Source organism: Pteronotus mesoamericanus, unplaced genomic scaffold, assembly GCF_021234165.1.
Source record: "Pteronotus mesoamericanus isolate MK-2021 breed Mesoamerican mustached bat unplaced genomic scaffold, CSHL_Meso_final scaffold_371, whole genome shotgun sequence".
Lineage (NCBI taxonomy): Eukaryota > Metazoa > Chordata > Mammalia > Chiroptera > Mormoopidae > Pteronotus > Pteronotus mesoamericanus.
In genome coordinates, this window is record NW_026555314.1 from 4207871 (window position 1) to 4230463 (window position 22593).

The window sequence follows — 22593 nt, forward strand, 5'->3', positions numbered from 1 at the left end:
ACTTATTTATGCATCCACTGGCTGATTCCTGCTTGTGCCCTGACTGGGGATCGAACCTGCCACCTTGGTGTATCAAGACGATATTCTAGGCCACTGAGCTACCCCACCAGGGCCTGATCCAGAACTTTCTGGATGGCAACTTTCACAGAGTGCAAACAGGCAGCCTGCAAACCAAATTCAATGTGATTTGCTTGGGTGCCTAAGAGGTTTTTTAAAAATTGATTTAGTTACCACCACACCGGGAAATTTCACATAAATATATTTCCTGACTCTGAAAAAAAAAAAAATTACAAGATCTGTTCCCACACAGCAACAGCCTGATGGAGCTGACAAGTGCCCACTTCAGACGGCCGTGCGTGCTCCTCGCTCCAGCACCACACCCAGCCGGCGCCACTCCTTCGTGTTTCCTGCCTGCTTCCCTTGCTGGCAGTGAGCACCCTTCACAGGCCCCACGGCTCCCATGCTGGCACGAAGGGAGCCCGAGTTCTGACGTGCATGGCCACCCACCCCAGGACAAATGTGAAGGAGAAGAGGTTTGCTCACAGGCGCTGTGGCTCCCTGAGCAGGGTAACGAACTGCTTCTGAGTTTCTCCACAAGTCAGAGAACAGCCATGCTCGTTCCAAGCACAGGAACCTTCCTGATTGATCAAGAACTTTACTGCTGGATGAAAATGGTCCCTGCTTTTAGATTCTATGCTGTAGTTCCCCTTTTCCTATTATTGACCCAAGCTGCCTGGACCCAGGCTCTCTTCCAGCTTGGCAAGATGACCTTGAGGCAGGGAGACTTCCCACAGGTTTTTCCAGAGTGTGGTCCAAGTATCGGCAAATAAAAAAGACTTTAGTTCCCAGGAAAAGCCCTGGAACAGCTGGGCTTCTTCAGCTTCTCACACCTGGCTCTTCTGGAGTCTGACCCAAGGGAGCAGTCCACTCGACAAAGCGAACTCGGGGCCAGCCTGCTCAACCGTCTTCATTCACTGTGTTCCCAGATGTCCAGCTCTGGCCTCCCCGTCTGGATTCCAACTTGGCATCTCTAAGCCCAGATGGCTCAGAGAGCGAACAAAGTAGCGAGGAAGCCTGCAGACCAAGCTGAGCTCCTCCTCCCTGGACCCCAGGGCGGGCAGGACCAGCTGGCGGGCGTGCAGGTGAAGAGGGATGTGGCGGGCCTTCGACTGCGGCAGCCCCAGCCTCTTCAGTGTGCCGGCAGACAGCTTCTGCAGAGAAAGGACGGACCGTGAGAGCAGCGCCCGCAGCGCTTCACTGCGGGCCAACATGCAGGTCAGACGACCTGCACTCGGAGGGGCCCGACGCCGACACCCTGGAAGCCTGCCTCAGCGGGAAGGGTTCAGGACCCAGGCAACAGACCTCTGCCTCTCGAGGGAGCCCCTAATGGCCAGCTCTCTGGCCTTCCAAGAGAATGGGCTGGAACAGCGCAAGACACCGTTTCCCCCGTGGCTCTGTCGCAGCGGCAGGAAAGGCAGCTTTGAGCCTTCTAAAAGCCTCCTTCCCTGCCCGCAGCCTCCCGACAAAATCTGAGACTGAGCACATGAAGCAGGAAGGTTTGCTAAGAGATGCTGAGCCCCACGAGAACAGCAGCTGACTGCGTCTGTTTTTCTGTGGGCTCAGTAACTGGGGTGGCAGCTGCTGAGTCAAACCCGTATTACCTGGGGGGCCAACCTATTCCAGTCGGAGTACTTGTGATCACCAAGGATCGGGCAATCCAGTCCAAAAGACAAGTGAACTCGAAGCTGATGTTTTACCCCTTTAAACAAAAGAGAAAGAGAGAAAACTTACACGTGGTTCCAGAAAGAGTACCACTGGCGGCAGCTGCTTCTACTCATGTGAAATCGAAGCACAGTAAACCGGCAAAGCCCCAACTACGTTAAAGTAATAAAGAATAATCTAACAAACTGTATGCTCTCAGGACGTAAACATCATAAATACTGTCCCACCTCCCGTCTCCCCTCCCCCTCACAGCTCCCACTTTCCACGGAGAGAAGCATCATCACCACCTTGGTGTCCGCCACTGCCATGCTGGCTTTGTTAATAGTAATTTTATTATATGACACCAAATAGTTTTGTTTTGCACATTTATTTTTTATTGTGGCAAAATATTCCTAAAATGTACCATCCGAACCCTTTTTAAGTGTCCAGTCCAGTAGCCATAAGCACATTCACGTTGTTGGGCCACCACCCATCTCCAGAAATTCTGCGTCAGCCCAAACTGCAACTCTAAACCCCGAGTCCCCACCTCTGCCCCGCTCCGGCCCCTGGTAGCCACCCCGTCTCCACGACATTGGCTGCTCTAGGCATCGCCTATGAACAGAATCATACAGTGTTTGTTGCCCTTCCCTGTGTCTGGCTTTTTTCATTTAGCACGATGCCCGCAAGGTTCATCCCTGTTGCGGCATGTGTTGGAATTTCCTTCAGAAGGCTGAATGATGTTCCACGGCGTGGATATACCACATTTTGTTTATCATTCGTCTGTCAGCGGACATTTGGAATGTTTCACCTTTTGGCGAATGTGAATAGTGTGCTATGAACACTGGTGTACAACTATCTTTTTGAATCCCTGCTTTCAATTGTTTTGGATGGATACCCAGGGGTAGAACTGCTGGATCGCATGGTAGTTCTATGCTTAATTTTTTTTGAAGAACCACCTGACAAATTTTTAGATAAGTGTAAACAAACTGCTATATTCTTCTGCTATCTACTGTTTTTTAACTTTCATCCCTACTGGAGCTCCCAGTCTCTGACTAGCACCAGACGCACACTCTCAAATGAGTCAGCTGCAACCCCAGCCCCAGGAGCCCCGCTGCTGCCAGCCCCAGGCCCAGGATGCAGCTCAGCACCACTGGGGTGCAGTGCCGAACGGCGGCCCTCTCACCAGTGACAGGCTGGAGCTCCAAGAGGGCGGAGGAGGCCGTGCTGCTCAGCACCCGGTACTGAGTCACCGCCATGTGCGCGTTCCGGCTGGTCCGCACTTTCACCATTTTCCCGTTGTCCATACGGTAACTCGGGGATAGCGTCATCTGAAGCCAAAGATATCAGGATGTAGTTTCAAGGGACGAGCAGAAAGCCCATCCCTCCGGGCCCAGCTCAGCTTGCCCACCTTGTGGTGCTGCTGCTGCCCTGGCACCTCCTTCTCGATGATGGGGATATCCACAGCTCCTGCTGCGGGCACTGGGACGCGCGCCGTGACAGCCCTGGGGTGACACAAAGACCTTTGCTTAAGCCACAAAGGTAGGTGAGGCACTCTTCAGATTTGGCTACTTAGAGGTTTTTACAGTGGACCTACGGTGGTTAGTTCCTAAGATCCAAGGGTTCCAATAATCTCTTGGTATAGCGCTTAGCTGAGAGCTCGACACTACTCTTACAAACGTACCTTTTTTGACTCCTAAAGTAATAGATGTTAATGGTGGGATATTTGGGGAAAAAATTATATTAATAACATGGTCTTTCATTCCAGCCTTTAAAAATGAGTATGTATAATTTAAAATAAAATTAGAGTAATATGGCTTTTGCACCCTGTTTTTCTTTTTTAAATAATAAAAGAGGGTAAGTTCTGAGTGCATATGAAATACATAAAAAAAGAATGAAGTAAAAGAAATATTCACAGGACCATTCTGCCCTATTTGCCAGGTAGGTAGAACAGGGAGGAGCTGTGCTCAAAGAAGTCACAGAAGCCCCAACAACTCAGTAACTCATTCGGAATCACTTTTGCTGGAGGACTCTTGTCATCACGTCACAGGCAGGTAGAAGACAATTTAATCTGTCCCTACGTTCACACCTCTCCAGGTCAATCCGAGGAACCCTCCTGGGTACCAGGTGGCCTACCACAGAGGCACTGACCGAGGGGCGAAAAGCCCACTCAGATGTAACATCTCACATCCTGGACGCCCCACTTCAGGCTGGTGGCAGTTTGGGCTGCTATCTGATATATCTGATTACACTTGAACTGAGTTATAACTACTCAATCACCCTTCCTGGTTGCCTAACATGACTGCTCAAAAAATGGTCAGGCAGTAAATATTTACTGAATGCAAACAGGCACCGATTCAGAGAGGTACTAATTCTACGTAGATGAACAAGACAAAAATCCCTGCTGTCAAGGAATTCAGAGTCTGGTGTGAAGATTCAAACAAATAGCTATAACGTAACAAGCTGCTATCAGCAAAAGCTAATCATTCCTCCTATGTGCTACTTGTAACTTCTACTTCCTGCACCTGTACTTAGGGCCATCACTGCGTAGGTGCCAAGCCTACCCTTCCAGCTCTATCTGCCACCACCTGCCATTCCAAACTGGAGTGTGTGCCGCATCCTCCGCGCATGCCCCTCTCCCACAATCTAGAACATTTTCCTTCATCTTGTCACCCAAATCCTATTCCTTCATCAGGAGCCAATTAATTGACTTCAATTCTTCTACGAAGCCTATTACTGAGAATGGTTATCAATCCTGAACTTTCACGAACAATTTTCAAACAATATAACAATTTTTTTATAGATTTACAGTTTGATTACTTGTATATATAATGATAGTCTTCGTTTTCCAACCTTCAGCCTTTACTATGAGCTCAGTACTGTGTTAAACACTTCGCATGCATTATCTCATCCAAAATACAGAAAGAATGAATACTTACAAATCAGACATAAAATAACGAACCCAAAAGAAAATGGGCAAAAGAAATAGTCTATTTACAGAAAGGGAAACTCAAAATAGACAATAAACACAAAAAACAGTCAACATCAAAAATATATGGGAAAATTGAAAATAAAATGTCATTTTTTAAAAACCTAGCTGAGTGGCAAGCCTTTTAAAAATGCATCAGGCCCTGGCCAGGTAGCTCAGCTGGTTACAGAGTCATCATGACACACCAAGATTGTGGGTTCGATCCCTGGTCGGGGCACATACGGGAAGCAATGAATGGATGCATAAATAAGGGGAACAACAAATTGATGTTTCTCTCTCTCCCCCTCTAAAATCAATAAAAAATAAAAATAAAAATTTAAAAGCACCTTGGTCAGCCTAAGAGGAGGTGGACACTCACCGCTGCTAGTGAGAATAAAAACTGACATAACCATTTTGGAGAGTGATCTGGGTAGTAAGGATTCAAATATTAAATGTGTGTACCCTTCAACTCAGCAACTCCATTTCTAGGAATCTGTCCTGAAGATATACTCACATAACCTTTGCAATAGGTCCTGAAAAAAATGGGAAATTCCCTACACATCCGTCAATACGGACATTATGATATATCCACACAATGGAATACCACAGAGCCTTTAAAAAGGAGCTAGCTTTCAATCACACCACAAAATGCTGAGATATTGTCTGAATGAAAAAAAGTAGTATGCAAAGCAGTGCACAATATGCTGCCATACGGGACCATGCTTCTACATGCCCAGTATAACTCTGAAAGGTCACACAGGACACTAGTGATTGCCCCTGGAAAAGGACACTGAGTAGATGGGAGACAGACGTAGGTTTCATTTTTGCTCCTGTATCTTTCTTCTATTACAAAAGACAGAGGCAGCCCTGGCTGGAGTGGTTCAGTGGGATGAGGGCCGGCCTGGGAACCAAAGGGTCGCCAGTTTGACTCCCGGTCCAGGGCATGTGCCTGGGCTGTGAGCCAGGTCTCTGGCTGGCGTCATGTGAGAGGTTGACGCCAGCCAGAACAATCCATGTTCCTCTCACACATTGATGTTTCCCACCCTCTCTTTCTCCCTCCCTCCCTCCCTCGCTCTCGAAAAAATAAAATCTTTAAATAAAAACAAAACAAAAAATGAAGGTGAACCTATATGTAGTAACACAGAAAGATTCTCCAAGACACAGAGTTAAGGAGAAAACAAAGTACGATGTACGTTGTACAATGTGATACATGTCTATACACCTGTGTCAATACACACGCACACATACTATATATACCAGATACATAGATACATATGTTGGGTAAGAGCCAAAGAAATAAAAACCGAACTACTCCAAGGGAAGGGACAAAAATGACAAGAATAGGTGGATTCTCCAGGAGTTTTTTGCTCTTTGTTGTTTGACTCTTTTACCACAGAAATCATGTATTCCTTCTATAATTAATTTTCAATGATTTTTATGTACGGCCATTATTAGGAATCGCAACTGTATCAGACTCTAATGTTCTAAGCACTAAATCTGGCTCCTATACCCTTTAAGTGCCCACAGGTCCTAGCACAGTGCCTTCTGTCAATAGGAGCTGCTGCTGTATGAATGCATGAAGAAAAGAAAGAAATGCCTGTATTCCTACCACCCCGCCGCTATCCGTGGGCTTCATACCAGTACTTCTTTGTCACCTGGCGGGTTCTGAACAACTCTTGGACTTGGTGCGCCACTTCCTTCTCCCAAGCCAACACCATCACACCTGTAGTTTCCTTGTCCAGCCGGTGGCACAGATGCAGTGGCTCTGCCTTGTGGCCATGGAGCATCTTTGCCAGGATAGGCAGCACATCACTGATGCAGAGCTGGACCCCAGGGCCACCTAAGAAGGGGAAAGACAGATGTGAGCGCCCAGAAGATCCCACCAAAGAACTCTACGTGGGGGAAAAAAGCCCTTCTGGGATTAACTATCAATGCTATCTAGAGCCTTATTACTGGAGTGTGGCCCAGGAACTAGCAACATCTGTGTGTCGAAAGAGTTTGCTAAAAAGGCATCTCAGGCCCCCAACCCAGACTATTAATCAAAATCTGCACTTAAGAAGACGGCCAGGAAATTCATATGCACATTAAATTTGAGAAGCATTGCCCTAAAGCACAGAGCTTTCTCCTGAGGCATAAATATTCTTCAATCTATTTATGTACATGTACTCACAATAAAATCAGCAATTAAAATGAGATCTGATATTTTATGGTATAAACAAAGGCCTGAGAATCTGCTAAGTAAACTGTAGGGAGAGATGCCAGATCACGAGGCCCTCCTGAAGCATTACAGAAGAGCTTTGGGTGAGCTATTTCTAGGTTCTACTCTCTGCACTCTCCTAACTAGCCATTGACTTTGGGCAGGTTACTTAATCTTTCTAACTTTGTCTTCTCATCTATAAAATGTAAATATCTGTATTGTAATTATCTCATGGGAAATGAGAAGGCAAAAAACTATTGTGAGAGCCAACAGAGAAAAAAATCCACACAAGGCACTTGGCAATGTTTAATTCCTTGCCTTTATGTGCAACCTTCTCCATAGCTGCCCGAGAAGCATCATTCTTCTAGCAAAAATATGTCTTTTCCCCCAGCAAAACCGTTTCTACAAATTCATTTTTTCCCCCCTATCATCCCTGACTCACTCCAGCTGTCTCTAACACCTACAATCAGCATGTATTCAAAACCATTTGCCTGTCCATTAAGTTCTAGGTGCTCTGGGGTTTTGTTGGGTATCCTCCAACACACACACACACACACACACCCCACCCCCACCCATACCCCCCCATATACTTTTTTCTTTCTAAACTGTTATTTTTCTTTTTATTGATTGGGGGGGAGGGGCACAAGAAAAAAAGGGAGAGAAACATCAATGTGAGAGAGAAACATCCATCAGCCGCCTCCGGCACTTGCCCAGACTGGGGACTGAACCCAAAACTCAGGCCTGCGCCCTGACCAGGAATCCAATGGCGACCCTTTGGTTTAGGCAACAATGCCCAACCAACTGAGCCACACCGATGAGGGCTATAGTTTTTTCTTATGTGTTATTTCCTTAAAAACAAAGCACACGGCCTTCATATTCTCCTATAGCAATCCCTGAGGTCTGCACACAGCCTATTTCATAAACCGCTGCTGACTGCCAAACGTCTGGAGGGTGGAAACTGCCTTATTTATCTCTGTAGCCTCAATAGTGCCTTATATAGGACAGTAGTCCACAAAAATTTAAATTATTTTGAATGCAAGGCTTCTGAGAACCCCGGAAGCGATGCATGAGTGTTGTCCCTCGTTGTCGCTGAAAGCGGCAGCGGTCTTCCTCCCTTTCCCCCGTGGTCCTTACCATGCACAGGGAGACCATAGGGCTTATTGATGACCACAAGGTCCTGGTCCTGATGGACAATCCCTCGCCTCAGTGCCTTAGCGAGCACGTTGGGGTGGACTCTCTGCAGCTGCTGTGTGAACCGCACTAGTTCTTGCACTCTCCGCTGGACAGGGTTTGTGAGCACCTGCCGGGAAAGAAAAAACGATGGGAATGCCTGGTGGGGAAGACCTTCCATAAGTCTGGGCGAGAGTCTGGGCAGGGAGGGAATCCGTGCATCTTTGCATTACACTCGCCCCTTCCCCGAGTAGTTTGAGAGCGGGGATGTTCTTAGCACCGAGCCCTGCAACAACCCAAGACCCAGTCCGCAGGACTACACCCTACCCCGCAGACCCCTTCCTCCGCATTCTCCTCCCGCACCCCAGTCTCCCACCGCGGACCTGAGGGTGGACTTGCAGGGTCTCAGAGGACCCTCCCGCCTCGCTGCCCGCCACTGAGCGCATTGTCTCTTGGGAGCTGTAGTCTTTCCCTCCAGACTCACCGGCCCCTTCTTCGTCTTTTGTTCCTGTTTCTGGGTTCGGAGCCTCTCCGCTAACTGCTGGGCATCCAGGGGCCTAGAGGCAGCAGCGGCTGTGCAAAATGGCTTCGAGGCGAGAGAGAGGACATTACCCACACGCAGCCCGGAGCCCCAAACCCAGAAGCGCCGCGCGTGGCAGCTGAGCGCCACCATCTTGCCGAGGAGGGCGAGGCAAGGCAACACCACCTGACTTGGGAGGTGGATTGGGCGACTGGAAGACTCACGTGGGTCCGTGCTTGGGCTGGGAGGAGGGGGTGGCAGAGGAGAAGGGGGCGGAGGTGGGCGTGGGGAGGTGGGCGGGGCAAGCCTGGCCCTAGTCACGTGGCCGTGCAAGCTAAGTGCGCCTGCGCGGGTGGTTAACTGCAGTTAGAGCGGCGGCGTGTGGAGCGACCCCGGTAAGTGTGTTTGGGAACCCGGCTGCGGTTGGGAAATGCCGGCTCCTCAAGCGTTAACTTCGCGTCTCAGGATCTTTGTCTCGGGGAGCCGTGCCCTGGGAGGCCCGTATCTCCCTTTGGAAGAGATCCCCCACCGCAAACCCCCCTCCGCCCCCCGCAGAGCGATGCCCTCAAACGCTCGCCCCGGAACCTCCTCAGGCGCCGGCTCGTTCATCTTGGCAGCCACGTCCCCGGAGTTTGACCGGTCCCGGGGACGCGTCCTGTCCCTTCCCGTCCGTTTGGTTACCGCTCGGTCCGCGGAGATGCTCGGATCCCCGTCACCTCCCGACTCTCAGACTCTTTGTTACACGTTGGAACCTGTTCTCTCCCTAGGGTGACGGGGAGCCCTCGCGTTATCCGGGGGCCCCGGCCCGATTTCCTACCTAGGGAACCCCTTCAGTTTCTTCTGTCCTTCCTCAAGAGTTCATTTCCTGCAGCCTCCTCTCCCGGTACATACCCTTTCCCTGGGACTCCTTCCGAAGAAAAAGGCTGAGGGGGTACCCAGCACGGACTTTCCCTTTCTGTTCCTTCACGTTCCCTTCCATACTTTGCAACCCACTTCTCTCTCTCGCTCATGCAGGGGGGACCCCCGGTGCCCAAACTGCAAGCGACTCTCTCTGGTTTCTCTGTGGGGTAGCTGGGAAGATGAACATTGGTTGGGATGGTGATGTTAAAAATACCTTGAAACATACCTACCATTTGTTAAAAAGAAAGCTGTTGCCGAGTTGTGAAAAATGATGGGTCTGTACTGACGATCGAGGAAAGGATTTCTTAAGACTGCTTAGAGTGAAGGCTGCCTGAGGAGTCAGAGCAGGCGCTCGAGGTAGGTTCGCCTGCTAGCCGCACGGAGCGTGACAGAAATTTGAACAGGCAAGTGGAGCCAGCCTATAGACGACTTTAAGGTGAAGAAGAGTTTGAACTAGATGTGACAAGTAGTGAGAAGTCTTTGGAGCTTCTTGAGCAGGAGGGAGACTCCTTGCAAGGGGAATTCTAATGAATCTGGCCATTGAATGCAGGGACAGATTGAAAAGGAAAGGGCTTTGATAGCAGGGAAATCTGCCAGGGTGCCGCCGTCGAGGCAGACAGTGTGAGATCATCCTGCTTCATTCAGTGGTCTTTTCTCCCTACACTATACTGTTCCCTGGAGTTAGAATTGACTTTGAGTTGAACAAGTCAGAATGCACCATTGGCTGCTGCTGTTCAACTGTGAGTCCCTTATAGACTCGTTCATTTTCTTATTCCTACATCTGGCACAATAACCTCACAGATACTCATTAGATGAGGTGCATCAGAGGCGTGTTTTAGGTACGTGGGAACGCTTTGATTTGTCTTAGTTCCGTCATTTTTTTGACCTGAAGAATGGAAGTGGGAGTAACTGTGTTTGTAAGGAGTGGGAAAGAAGACTTGTGCGTGTTTCTGTAATAAGATGGGTGATTGGGATAGAATTGCAAAGAATTACACGTGAGTTTGGGGAACGACTTGTTTCTCTCCTTCTGTCCACACCCCCCACCCACAAATTCACAGGTAAGACATAGATCCGTGATAGCTGAGAAGTTCCACTCTACGAGAATTATTGCCTTTTACTGATACGCTCCAGACCCAGGTTTTAGTTTCACTGAAAAGTCACACATCATGTATTACTTAGGTACAGGAAGCGTTTTTTCCAGGGACTCTGAAATTTGGACATCAGGATTTTAATTCACATCACTGCATTAATTATAATTACTGTTTGGGGTATAATACTTTTATGGTTTTGTGGGGGCTGGGGAAATCTATTTCTACCTTTATCTGTCCTTAATGGCATTAAAGAAATGATACGTGTTCCTGAAGAATTGGCCTGCTGTGGCAGGAAACAAAATGAACAACCAACTCAGATGTCATTGCTAGGGACACAGAGCTTGTGTTCTTGGGTTTCAGTTTAACCCAAGATAACACTATAGAGCCTAAGAATAAAAAAGAAAAAAGGCTGGTCAGTTTTCTGTGGAGAAGGATCTTTTAGGTTTTTCCTGCTGAAACATTACCAGAAAAATTTGAAGAATTCCAAGTCTTTGTTTCCTTGGTATCAGTACAGTCTTAGCCAGTATGGGTACAGAAGTTGCAGCTTCCTGAATGTTTCCCCTATGAGTCTAGGCACTTGGTGATTTAAAGTAGAACTGCTCTCTAAGTATACAAGAATTTATGCAAACATGATGACTGTCTTTTGTTTTCTTAATGCTCTGTTGTCTCCTTCCTCACTCAATTGATCCTATCTTAGGCAATTTATTTTTTCCACTTCTGCACCAATCTCACATTCTCTTTTTGGTTGAGAATTCCTCATCTGGATTGTTTGCCCTGTACAATGAAGAATATTCTATTTGTGGTGTCTTCATTTTTATAGAGTTCAAACATGGCATATTTACATATTTTTAAAATTTCATCTGTTGGGGTAACATTGGTTAATAACAAATTTCAGGTGTACAGTTTTTTAATACATCTGTGTGCTCATCGCCTGAGGTTTAGTCTCCTTCCGTCAGCATGTATTTCCCCTCCTTTACTCTTCCCGTCTGGCAACCACTATTCATAAGATTTTGATATATCGTAATATATCAAGTGCCGCCAAAACAACACTATAAAGAACTTAATATATTTTGAAGGATATTTCCTGATCTACGCAAAAGCAAAGCTACATTTTTATTTCCTAGATACGAATAAGGACCAGCTAACAAAGGAACTTGTGTTTAAATAAAACAAGTTTAAGTTTAATTAATGGCATATGGTTCAATTCTGGCTTCTCAAACAATGATTTGCAGGTTGCAGATTAACCAGCAATTCGGTCTCCCTGAAGAGCAGGAAGTACTTGGACATTGTCTTATGGTTTTAGAGAGAGTGAAAGTAGCAACCAGCAGGAGCTTGCTGGACCTAGAAGGTGCAGTTGTGGGGAGCGGGGGGGGATCTGGGGACTAGCCCCAGTTTAGCTGCTTCTGAAGTTAAATAATTTGGGCTTCAACTTTTTCTTTTAAGAAAAGATCCTTACAACTCTAAGCTGCTTTCTATAAACCTTTTCCACTGACACTTAAGTGTTTCTCTTAACAAGTAGAATTTATTTCAGACTTACCTTAAATACATTTAGCATTAGCATGGGCAACCAGGATTCTGCTTTTACCCCAGACTTTGAGCTTATGCCAGGTGAGCTAACATTTATATTTGAAGGTTACTTTATTGAGTAATGTTAGAATATACCTTAAGATTTCCTATGTGGGGCATGACAGAGGGAGGAGTGCAGACAGAAAACGACAAAGATATTAGAGCCCTGGTCGAGTAACTCAGTTGGTTACAGCATTGTCCTGATACACCAAGGTTGCATGTTTGATTCCCAGTCAGGGCACATAGGAGAATCAGCCAATGAAAGCATAAATAAGTGGAAGAACAAATCAATCAATCAGTCAATCAATCCCCCCTTTCATCAGTCAGTAAAATTTTTTTTTAAATATTAGAAATCAGTGGTATAGACCTTATAACATGGCTGTTCTTTTTCCCATACCAGCATTTTAGAGATATTCTGTTGTACTAATGCTCCTCATTATACTTTTATTCAGCTTTTGAGTAATAAACCAGAGCAAGTATAGCTTAAACCAGTACTTCCCAAACTTTTTTCATATCGTGGTACAGCTAGAAGCAATTGGTGCTTCATGGAGGAAAACTGCAGGCAGGCCACAGAAGACAGCTGGCCTGGAAGCTGTGCCTGTCCCTAGTCCTCACATGACTGTACCTCATCCTGCTTCTTCATATGAACAGTGGAATTAATCGCATCTAATAAGATTGCTGTGCTGGACCACGGGATAAATATATGTGGTGCCTAGCACGTAGTAGATACTCAAATTATTAGTAGCATTTCATGACTATAAGTTAAAATAAGACCATTACATTAGAGCATTGTCAAGACTATAGAGAGCTATGTGTTTATAGCATTTATGATAATGAAAATGATCAAGGTATCTTAGGGGAAAATATGCACTGGAAGGATGAACATAGAGACCATGTTTCCAGAACATGAGCAATGGAAAATTGAGGGATATTCACCATGTAGGTGGTTAGAAGCCAGAGGATATCAGGATCCCTGGAGAAATTCAAGACATTTGCAACATACAGTTGCTTAAGTTGAATAAACCTATGCTACGATTACCTGAAATTTTAAGCAATAAATTGTAGATGTGGATTGCTATGTTTTCATTCTTAATGATTGGAGCATGCTGTGTGGCCTTTTTTTTTTTTTTTTAATTTTATTTTTAGAGAAAGAAGGGAGGGAGAAAGAGAGGGAGAGAAACATTGATTGGTTACCTCTCTCATGCCCCCAACTACGGATCTGGCCCTCAACCCAGGCACGTGCCCTGACCAGGACTCGAACCTGCACCCTTTCGGTTCGCAGGGCAGCCCTCAACCAACTGAGCCACACCAGTCAGGGCTGCGTTGATTTTAATGATACTGTGAATTTAATGACATTAATGACATTAACTTCTAATAGCTGTTACAAGGAGAGCTGAGCTGTTGTTAACTGATTTGGAAAACCAGATCCACAGTGAGTTATTGATCCCAGTATTGGCTAAGACTCTACTGTGATACAAAGCAAAGACTTAGTGCTTCGGATTTTTCTTAGGATGTTTCAACAAAAAAACTTAAAAGGTTCCTTCTCCAGAAAAGTGACCAGTGCTTTTATTCTTAGGCTCTATAGTGTGTATCTTGGGTTAACCTACTAGTCAACATTTTCCCAACTTGCTTGGTGATAAGAATGACCAGAGATGCTTGTAAATCTACAGATCACCCTTCTAGAAATGTTGACTGTAAATTCTGAGTTAGGACCCAGTGATCAGTATGGCTTGATCTTTCCTGCCCAGCAAGCACTCTGGGGGCCTGGACTAAAAGTTCTTTTGTTTATAAATATATCACACAAAAGGTAAGATTACTGAAAAATGTAGAGAGAAAAATGGCAAATTTTAAATGTTGCTGTTTTTCCCTTTTTATTTTTTATTTTTTTGAAAGACTGTATTTATTTTTAAAGAGAGGAGAGGGAAGGGAGAAAGAGAAACATAGATGTGAGAGGAAAGTATCGATCCCCTACGTGCCCCATTGGGGGACCAAGCCTGCAACTCAGGCATGTGCCCGGAGTGGGAATCAAACAAGGAACCCTACGCTTGGCAGAAAGAAGCCCAACCAATTGAACCACACTGGTCAGGGCTTACTTTGTGTTTGATCAAAGTAATTCATGTATATGGTTTAAAGTCAAATAGTATTAAAAGACTTAAAATGGGAAAAAACCCCAAAACCATTCCCTCTATTCTTCTCACCTCAGGCTCATTTCCTAGAGGCAACCAGCATTTATTTCCCTCTTTTTGCAGGTGTTACCTTCCTATTTCTAACTCATCTGCTATGTTAGTAGTATGTTGTCTTCCCCTCCTGGTTGACCCCTTGATGTCCTGCTGTGGTAGTTTAGGACTTAGTTCTTCCCGATGGTTCCCTACCATATCCTCCACCCCTACCATGGCTGTATAGTAATTTTTGGTTAAAACAAGCAGTGTTCATGTGTTTATACCTCTGCCAAATATCATTCAACCATCGAGGTAGGCGGCCTGCCTCAGTTCCATTCTTCCTTGTGTTTAGGTTGACCTTGCCTGGTTTTTGTTTTCCCACATTATCTACTGCTAATTCTTCCCCCAAATGCTTCAAAATATTTGTGGCATTCTTATCACTAACATTTTCTATGACCTCAGTTGTTTCACTTCCACTTTTTTTTATGGGGGCCCTGCATCTTCCTCCTCCTCCTCCCCCTCCTCTCTTTTTTATCAAGAGCTCTGCCAGATACAATACAGGAACTTGCCTTTGCTCTCCTCCTGACTGGCACCATGGCGTCCCATTTCTTGGCATGCATCCTTATGTACTAAGAAGTATTTGGATAACTTTATTTTGCCCACAGACTTGCTAGATGGTTTGGAAAAGTTACAGAATACTAGGGTGAAAGTTATTTTCCCTCAGAATTTTGAAGGCATTGTCTGTTTCTGTGATTGCTCTAGATGCATAGTGATTCAAATCCTTTTTATGTGGCCTTATTTTGTTGGGGTTTTTTTCTTTTCTTTTCTCCTTCACTGGAAGCTTTGAGGACCCTGTCTGTCTCTGGTGTTGCGGAATATCGTGGTGCTGGACAGTGGGGACGAGGGATGTCTTTCCTCCTCTACCATTCTGGGTCCTCAGTAGATCCTGTCATTCTAGAAATCTGAGTCCTTCAGTTCTGGGACATTTTCTTCTGTTATTTCTCTGATTTTCCTACCCACATGTTCTTTTTCTTTGATCCTTCTTCATGCCTGTTCTTGTTATATGGATGGGATAGCTTCAAAGAAAGCCCATTACAGTTTTTTAGTTTTCTGTTCTGCATTGGAGCAGGTTTGGGCATAAACCCTAAAGTAGTGGCAGGGCCCTATGTGCGGTGAGAAGCTAGTGCTCCCCCCACAGCTTTCTAGACCCCGCTGCGTCATACCCGTGGGTGCTGGGGAGGGTCGGTCTGCCCTCTGCCCGCTCCCCCTAGTGCCCTGTCTGCCCGATGGGCTCCCTGCATTGGGCACTGCAGGTGTGCCTCTGCTTTCTTTATTCTGCTGTGGACATGTGCTATGTATTTTTAAAAGTCAATATTACTGAGACACTAAGATAAATAAGGGGGGAAAAAAGTGTTTTTTTAAAAACGGAGAAGATGGATTTACATATAAGAAAATCCGTGGTGGAAAAGCAGGGGCACGCCCTTGAGAGTACAGTTGTTTTCAATCCACAGGAACATGACACCAGGATGCTTGCGTGGCTTTCAGCTGCTTTCCGACTGCTTCTATCCACAAAAACCAAACCATCAAAGCAGTTCTGTCTCCCCGTGAGATTGCAGGGCGGTTTTCATGTGCTCGTTCTCCTCCACTGCACCTTACACATTTCCCACACCGCCTACAGCAGACCCGTCTCTTTTCCAGTCGGGGAGGCTAGCTCCACGTCCCTGCGCCCACGCTGCCCAGCCCCCGTGGCCGCTCTTGTGATTTTTCCCTTGGTCTTGCGCTGACCTCCTTCATTCTTTAAGAAAGTAAGTTACTAGGTCTCTTTAACCTGTTTTTCTCTCGCTTATTTTTTTTGGCTCGGTTATTTTTACTGGCCACTTCTTGGGACACATGCTACCTGCAGCAAAGCAGTGCTTTTAAAGCAGCTTCTTCTAAGTTAGTCTCACGTTTCTAGTGGTTCTGGTGACCTCTATGACTGGCAATGCCTTTTTTTTTTTTTTTGAGCTATCAGATTTTTGTTTCAAGTCTAAACAGTGTTTTCACCTCTCAGTTCATTTGCAGATTGGAGAGAATATTTTTCAGCTAGTTTCTATTTTAAAAAATATCCTGGAACGACTGTCCAGCTAGTTAAAGGTGTCAGGCTTAACCACTTTCCTAAATTTCCTTTGGTCCATCATTTCCTGGTTCTTCAAGGGGTTATTGGAATTGATGCAAGGAATGTGCTTTCAAGGACCTTGCTGAAGGACCTGACGGTCTTTCAGAGTCAATAAATGCTTGTGTTGGTACTTGAAACAGAAAGAGGGAAATAACCACCTATAGTTCTCTCACCCAGAGGTTGTTTCTGCCCTTCCGAGACCTACAGCACATGATAAGCAACAGGTCGTTTCGCTGGGCTGTTTTTTGACCTTTAAGTTTGAAGTATTGTACTATCTTAAAGCACCTTTGCACGTGAGGCTGTGAGTAACCGAAACTTTTTGCGTAGGAATCTCCTGGGTCTGAAACACAGGAGAGGTCTGAGCTGAAGATATCAGATTTGGGAGTCATGAACATTTTGTTCATATTTTAATCTTTTGGTGGATGAGGTGGGGGGAGGGGATATGGAGCGAATAGACTGGAGAGCCCAAAGTAGACTCTGGACTCGGCATTTTAGGGTTGGGCAGAGGAAGAAGAGCTTCCACTAGAAGGATGGGAGGGAAGCCAGGAAAATACAGCATCCAGAGGAGATAAGAAATGGAATGTCATATGCTTCCAACAGGTAAAGGAAGATAAACACTAATGATTTCATTGAATTTTGCCGTAAAGGTATCCATTTCGCATAAAGCTTTCCTTGATCTTCCTCAAGCACAATTGTTAATCTCCTCTGTACCTCAGGCATGCATATTGAACTTAGCACTTAATGTAATAAACATTTGGTGACAGTTCTATTTCCCATAAAAAGTAGAGACTTTTTAAGGGTGTGGCCCTCAAGGATATGGTTTTATGGTCTTTATCATCTTTGATGAGACAGTATTGCATTGTATCTTCACAGCATGAACTTGAATCAGCATCCTATGTCTACTGTGTAATAGCTGTGTGTCAAATAGCTTCAGCAAGACTTAACATCTCTGAGCTCTGATTTCAGTATCTCTGATATCTGTGATGTGTGATGATAATATCTACTATAGAGAGGGATGAACATTTGTAAAGTATCGAAAACAGTGCCTGACATTTAACAGATATTTAAATATGAAAACTCCACAACTTGTGATTAATACAATTCCAATCATTCTACTCTACAAGCATATATAGAATACAATCATGGCCAAGCCATAGGAAAACTACAGAAGTGGACTAAGTTCAATGAAATGCATGTAGCTCTGTTTTGTAAAACAACTCTGTGTACATTTTGCAAAGTACTATGTGATCTTAGTTTCTTTTCATGTAGTTGGGAAGGAGAAAATGAAAAGATTAAGAAGACTGCCCCCAAAGCAGATGGGAATTTTTATGTGTAGAGATAAACAACTTAAGTAGGTGAGTGGTGCGTATAAGTCGCAGCATGTATTTGACTTAAAAGAAAAAGTACTACAACTTCACCCATTCATCCTGTTTTTCTTTTTCCCTTCTTAGAAAATTTTTCCATTACAGTTAACATACAATATTATATTTCAGGTGTACAACATAATGATTAGATATTTATGTAGCTTACAAAATGATCACCCTGATAGGTCTAATCTCCATTCGACACCATACACAGATTTCACAACATTATTAACTGTATTCTCTATGCTGTACTTTGCATCCTGTGACTTTTTGTAATTGGCAAGTTGTACATCTCTATCCCTGCATCATTTTCGCCCACCCCCTTAACCCTCTTCTCACCTGGCAGCCATCAATGTATGGTCTGTATCTTATCAGTTTATTTCTGTTTTGTTTGTTATTTAGCCTCCACGTGTTTGTGTTTCCCACTTTTCTTGTAATTGATTTCTAGTTCATGCCATTGTGGTCGGAGAAGATGCTTCATATGATTACAGTCTTCTTAAATCTATTGAGGCTTGTTTTGTGGCCTAACCTGTGGCCTATTCTGGAAAACGTTCTATGTGCATTTCAAAAGAATGTATATTCTGCTGCTTTAGGGTGAAATGCTCTGAAAATGTCAATTAAATCCATCTGGTCTAATGTGCTATTTATGGCTGCTGTTTCCTTGTTGATTTTCTGTCTGGATGATCTGTCCATTGATTTTCTGTTAAACCAACCAAAGGTTTCCAGGGTGTTTCTTATGTGGGATATGTGTGCCCTCCTATTGTAGTTGATCCTTACTTGCTGTTGTCAACTCATAGGGTGGGGTTGGCCCTCAGGCTGACTGCCTGTCTAGGCTGACCGTGACCGCAGTGGATGAGCTGTTGTATAGGGGCTGATCCCATGAAGCAGGAGTCACTTCAGTGGGGCTCTGGTGCCAGTAAAGTCTACCCTTTGAGTGTGTCATTTGTGGGGCCGGTTGGGTGGTGCTCTGGTGTGGTCTGAAGCTGGCCAGGGGTGTTGGGTCTGGGGCCTCTTGGGAGGGGCTCTGGTGCAGGCCACGGTTAGCCACCACTTGTGTCTGGCTTGGGGCTGCCTAGTAAGATCTAGAAAGTGATCTGCAGTTGGTTGCCGCTGCTCTGAATTTGGAGATGCTTGGCAGAGGCCATGCTGTGAAATGAGGCCAGCTGCCACTAGCTGCAGGCTTGGGACCATTTGGCGGGCACCACGACATGACCTGAGGCCAGCCGCCACTTGTACCAGCGTTGTGACTGCTTAATTGAAGCTACATTCCAAGCCGAGACTGGCCACCCCTTATGCCAGGATTGTGACCGTCGGGTGGAGTAGAGACCTGTTGCTGTTTGTGTCACTGAACTCGGGTTCACCAGTTGTAGTGTTCTATTCAAGAACAGGATGTGGTTGTCCTTGGGTAGTTTTATTTACTTGCAACAAGTAAAGGAGACAGGATTCATACCCAAAGCTGTTTCCTTGAAAGGGAGGCTTAGCTATTGCTTGTACTCCCTATTTGGGTATTTTCTTCTTTGCAGTTGGCTGCCATTTAGCAAGAGTAGCATTTAGTAACAAATGCCCAGACCTTGAGACCCTTGTCCTAACACTTGTGTTGGACTTGGGCTCACTTAGCAAGAGGTACAGGGCACTCTGAGGACAGCTGCTGCTTGTTTGGGGTTTGTGGACTTTTGAGAGATTTTCGGAAAGTCTGCAGAACGACCCAGGACAGGTTGCCTGTGTGGAAAAGCTGTTGCTTTTTTTGAAAGTGGTGTTAATGGAGACTCAGATGTGGCGCCTGTCATCTGGGATGGAGGAGCACACAACAAAGGAACAGTGGTGTCTGTCAGCATTTCTCTCCCTGGAGAGAGCTCCCCTGAACCCCTACTGCTCTGGCCTTGACCTTGAAACTTGTCAGTTCCTCCCTGTGTGCTCCTGGCACTGTTTGAGCTGCTGCCCCTGCACTGGAGCCCAGAGAGAGTGAGTGCATTCCTGAGCCTCTCAAGAGCAGTGCCTGGTCTCCAGCAGCGCTGTCTCCTTTGAATGCAGTCCTCACTGGTTTCCATAGCCAGGTATTATGGGGACTCCTCTCCCCAGCACTGGTGTCCTGGACTGGGAAGCCCAGTGTGGGTCTAGGACCTCTCACACCTCAGGTGGGACCTCCCCAGTCTAATACTCCTCCTGATTCTTAACCACCAGACATGGATGTGGGACCTGCCAGTTTCATATCCCTGCCCCTCCTACCAGTCTCAGTGTGGCTTCTTGAGTATATCCTTAGTTCTAGGGATTCTGTTCAGCTAGTCTCCGGGTGGTTCACGATGATGCTTGTTCTATGATTTCATTGTGGCCGTAGGAAGGGGCAAGCGCAGTGTTTACCTACTCCACCATTTTGACCATAAGTCCTCATCCTTTTTTTTTTTTTTTTCCTTCAGCTCATGAAATTTAAAGTATCCGTTGGTCTCCTAGATTTTAAGTCATGGTAGGTACACAACTCGTGCGCGGTCAGCAAATACTTGAATATTTCGCTCACTGTGTAAACTGTGCTCAGGGCTGTGGACATGACGATACAAATAAGACAGATCCTGCACTTGCCCTAAAGGAGCTTGTATTCTTGTGGGAGACACCAATAATCGCAAGTGTTAAGAGGAGCAAGTAAGGAGCTGAAGTATAAATGCAGCACTTGGGGCGAGAGGGGTGGATGACCGCACTATGTAAAGTAACATTGGCGCTGAGACTTCAAGGATGCGCTGGGGGCAGAGGCACTTGTAGAATATGTCAGTCTAAGCCAAGTTGTGTGTGTGAGCCAGGCAAGTTTGGGACATGTCCTGTGCGGCTCCGAAGCCTGGGGAACGCTACAGAGGCTGGATGGGGTGCTGCAAAGTGAACTGCAGGTGCCCGATCGCGCCTGGGCTCTTACTCGTGATGGGGAGTTTTACTAAACATGGTGAGAAGCCATTGAATGATTTTTAACCATGATGTAATCTAGTTGTGTTTTAAAATGCCTCATGCTGCTACAAAGCTTCTAGTCGTAAAATACTTTAGATTTTATATGTAAAATCCAAGAAACTGATTTCTTAGCCCTACATACTGATGCCTTTGAGTCATTTGCCAGACAGAGTTCTTTCCTTAAGAATACGCCTTTAAAAATCAGTTTAAGTCTTAGCCCTGGCCCAGTGCTTCGGTTGGGGCATTGTTTTGTGCACCAAAAGGTTGTGGAGTCGATTCCCCGGATTCCCCGTCGAGGCACGTACAGGAGGCAACCAACCCATCCATCTTTCTTCCTCCTCCTCTCTCTCCCTCCCCCCACCCCCGCCTTCTCTCTTCTTTCCTCCTCTCTCTCTAATATCAACAAACATATTCTTGGGTGGAAAAAAAATGTCAGTTTACATCTTAGATATCAGAAACTTGAGTTATAAAAATGAAATGATTTCTGTATAAAAATATTCAGTTAGTGTCAGAGGATAGGTCTGAAACCCTTTTGCCTGCTAGAATCAGATTACCTTTACTCAACAGTTGGCGTATCTGGAATATGGTAGTTTGAATATTGGTTTACTGTGCACACAATTTTCACAGGAATTTGTCTTTTCCCATTTTTTTCCATTTTTTACACGTGGCCTTTTATGGTTCTTACTACATTGAAAGCAGTAGTGAGGTGTTTCTTTTAATAGGAAATGCTTTCTCTGTTGCACAGTAAATTTCTTTCCTGTAATTGTAATCATGAGCAACATCCTGCATTTGAGTTAGTTCATTCAATAAATATTTGAATACCTACTATGTGCCAAGCACTGTTCTAGGGTCTTGGGATACATTGTGAACTAACCAGAGAACACCACCTTGGAGGAGTTTGTATGCCAGTGAGAGGAGGTAGGTGACAAATAAACATAGTTAACATCCTTATTATACTACTAACATAGTGTGTTAGAGGGTGGTACATGGTATGAAATTAAGTGTAGAACAACTATTGCAGTGTCAGGGAGGTGGCAGTTTTGAATAGGGTGGTCAGGGCAGCGTCACTGATAGGTATGGTTTGAGCAGAGGCAGGCTACCTTGTGCAGAGACCTGGGGGAAGAGCGTGCCAGGGAGAAGGAACAGCCAATACAAAGGAAGGTCGCAAGGCCAGCGGGGACCAGGACTGTTTGAGGGACAGTGAAGAGGCCGGTGTGTCCAGTGGAGGGGAAAGGAGCTCCTCAGCTTTCTAGGAATGGGTTTTAAGTAGCTCATCGGCCAAAACAAATGAGCAATTAGGCAAAGAATTTCCATCCCATGAATGTTCTGCAGGTGATAACCTATAAACCCTCAGACTCTGTCTTAACTTGAATTAGGTAATTTCAGGAAACACAGAAGTTTCTTTACAGCCGTGCCATAAGGCAACTAAACAAAAATCAAACTTTTTTTTCCTGTAAATAAAAAACCTGATACTGGATCACATGCGTAGAAGACCTAGCATTTAGTAAAAATGGAACGTTTTACCATCCTAATTTATAAACCTCCCAGTTAAAAGCCAAAAGGTTTTGTTTCATAGTGGAGGACGGCCAAAGTGTAAAATGCACGTGTTTCTAACGGCAGCAGGGATGGGGTAAAGATTGTGCTCCGTCAGGGGAAATGGCTCTGTAAGAGCAGGTTTTGTTGCTTCCCTCACTTCTTTCCTGCTTAGTGACTCAGTCCTTTTTAACGTTTTTATTCGGTGGTTTGTATTTCTGTTCCTTGACCCAGTGAAATTTTGCATGTGCTTCTTAACTTTCCAGTCTAAATCAGGCATACTACTTTCCTGAGGTCCTAGTCAATGACTGATACAGACTATTCCCAAAGTCACGTGCATGTCA

The 22593-nt window shown here is 45.4% G+C and overlaps 2 protein-coding genes across 2 annotated transcripts in view; one reads left to right on the plus strand and one right to left on the minus strand.

The window, feature by feature from the left end:
• Positions 1 to 270: 270 nt before the first annotated feature.
• Positions 271 to 8755, minus strand: RPUSD4 (RNA pseudouridine synthase D4). The gene is made up of 7 exons (XM_054592810.1): positions 8518 to 8755; positions 7998 to 8163; positions 6305 to 6506; positions 3110 to 3203; positions 2885 to 3029; positions 1662 to 1759; positions 271 to 1211 (listed from the first exon to the last, which is right to left on the minus strand). Exons 1-7 carry the CDS (start codon positions 8704 to 8706, stop codon positions 972 to 974), a joined length of 1134 nt encoding a protein of 377 aa, XP_054448785.1. The 5' UTR covers positions 8707 to 8755; the 3' UTR covers positions 271 to 971.
• A 142-nt stretch (positions 8756 to 8897) lies between these two features.
• FAM118B (family with sequence similarity 118 member B) overlaps positions 8898 to 22593 on the plus strand; it is a 40166-nt gene continuing 26470 nt past the window's right edge. The window contains 1 exon segment of the mRNA XM_054592655.1: positions 8898 to 8948. The gene's annotated coding sequence lies outside the window, so the exon portion shown is untranslated.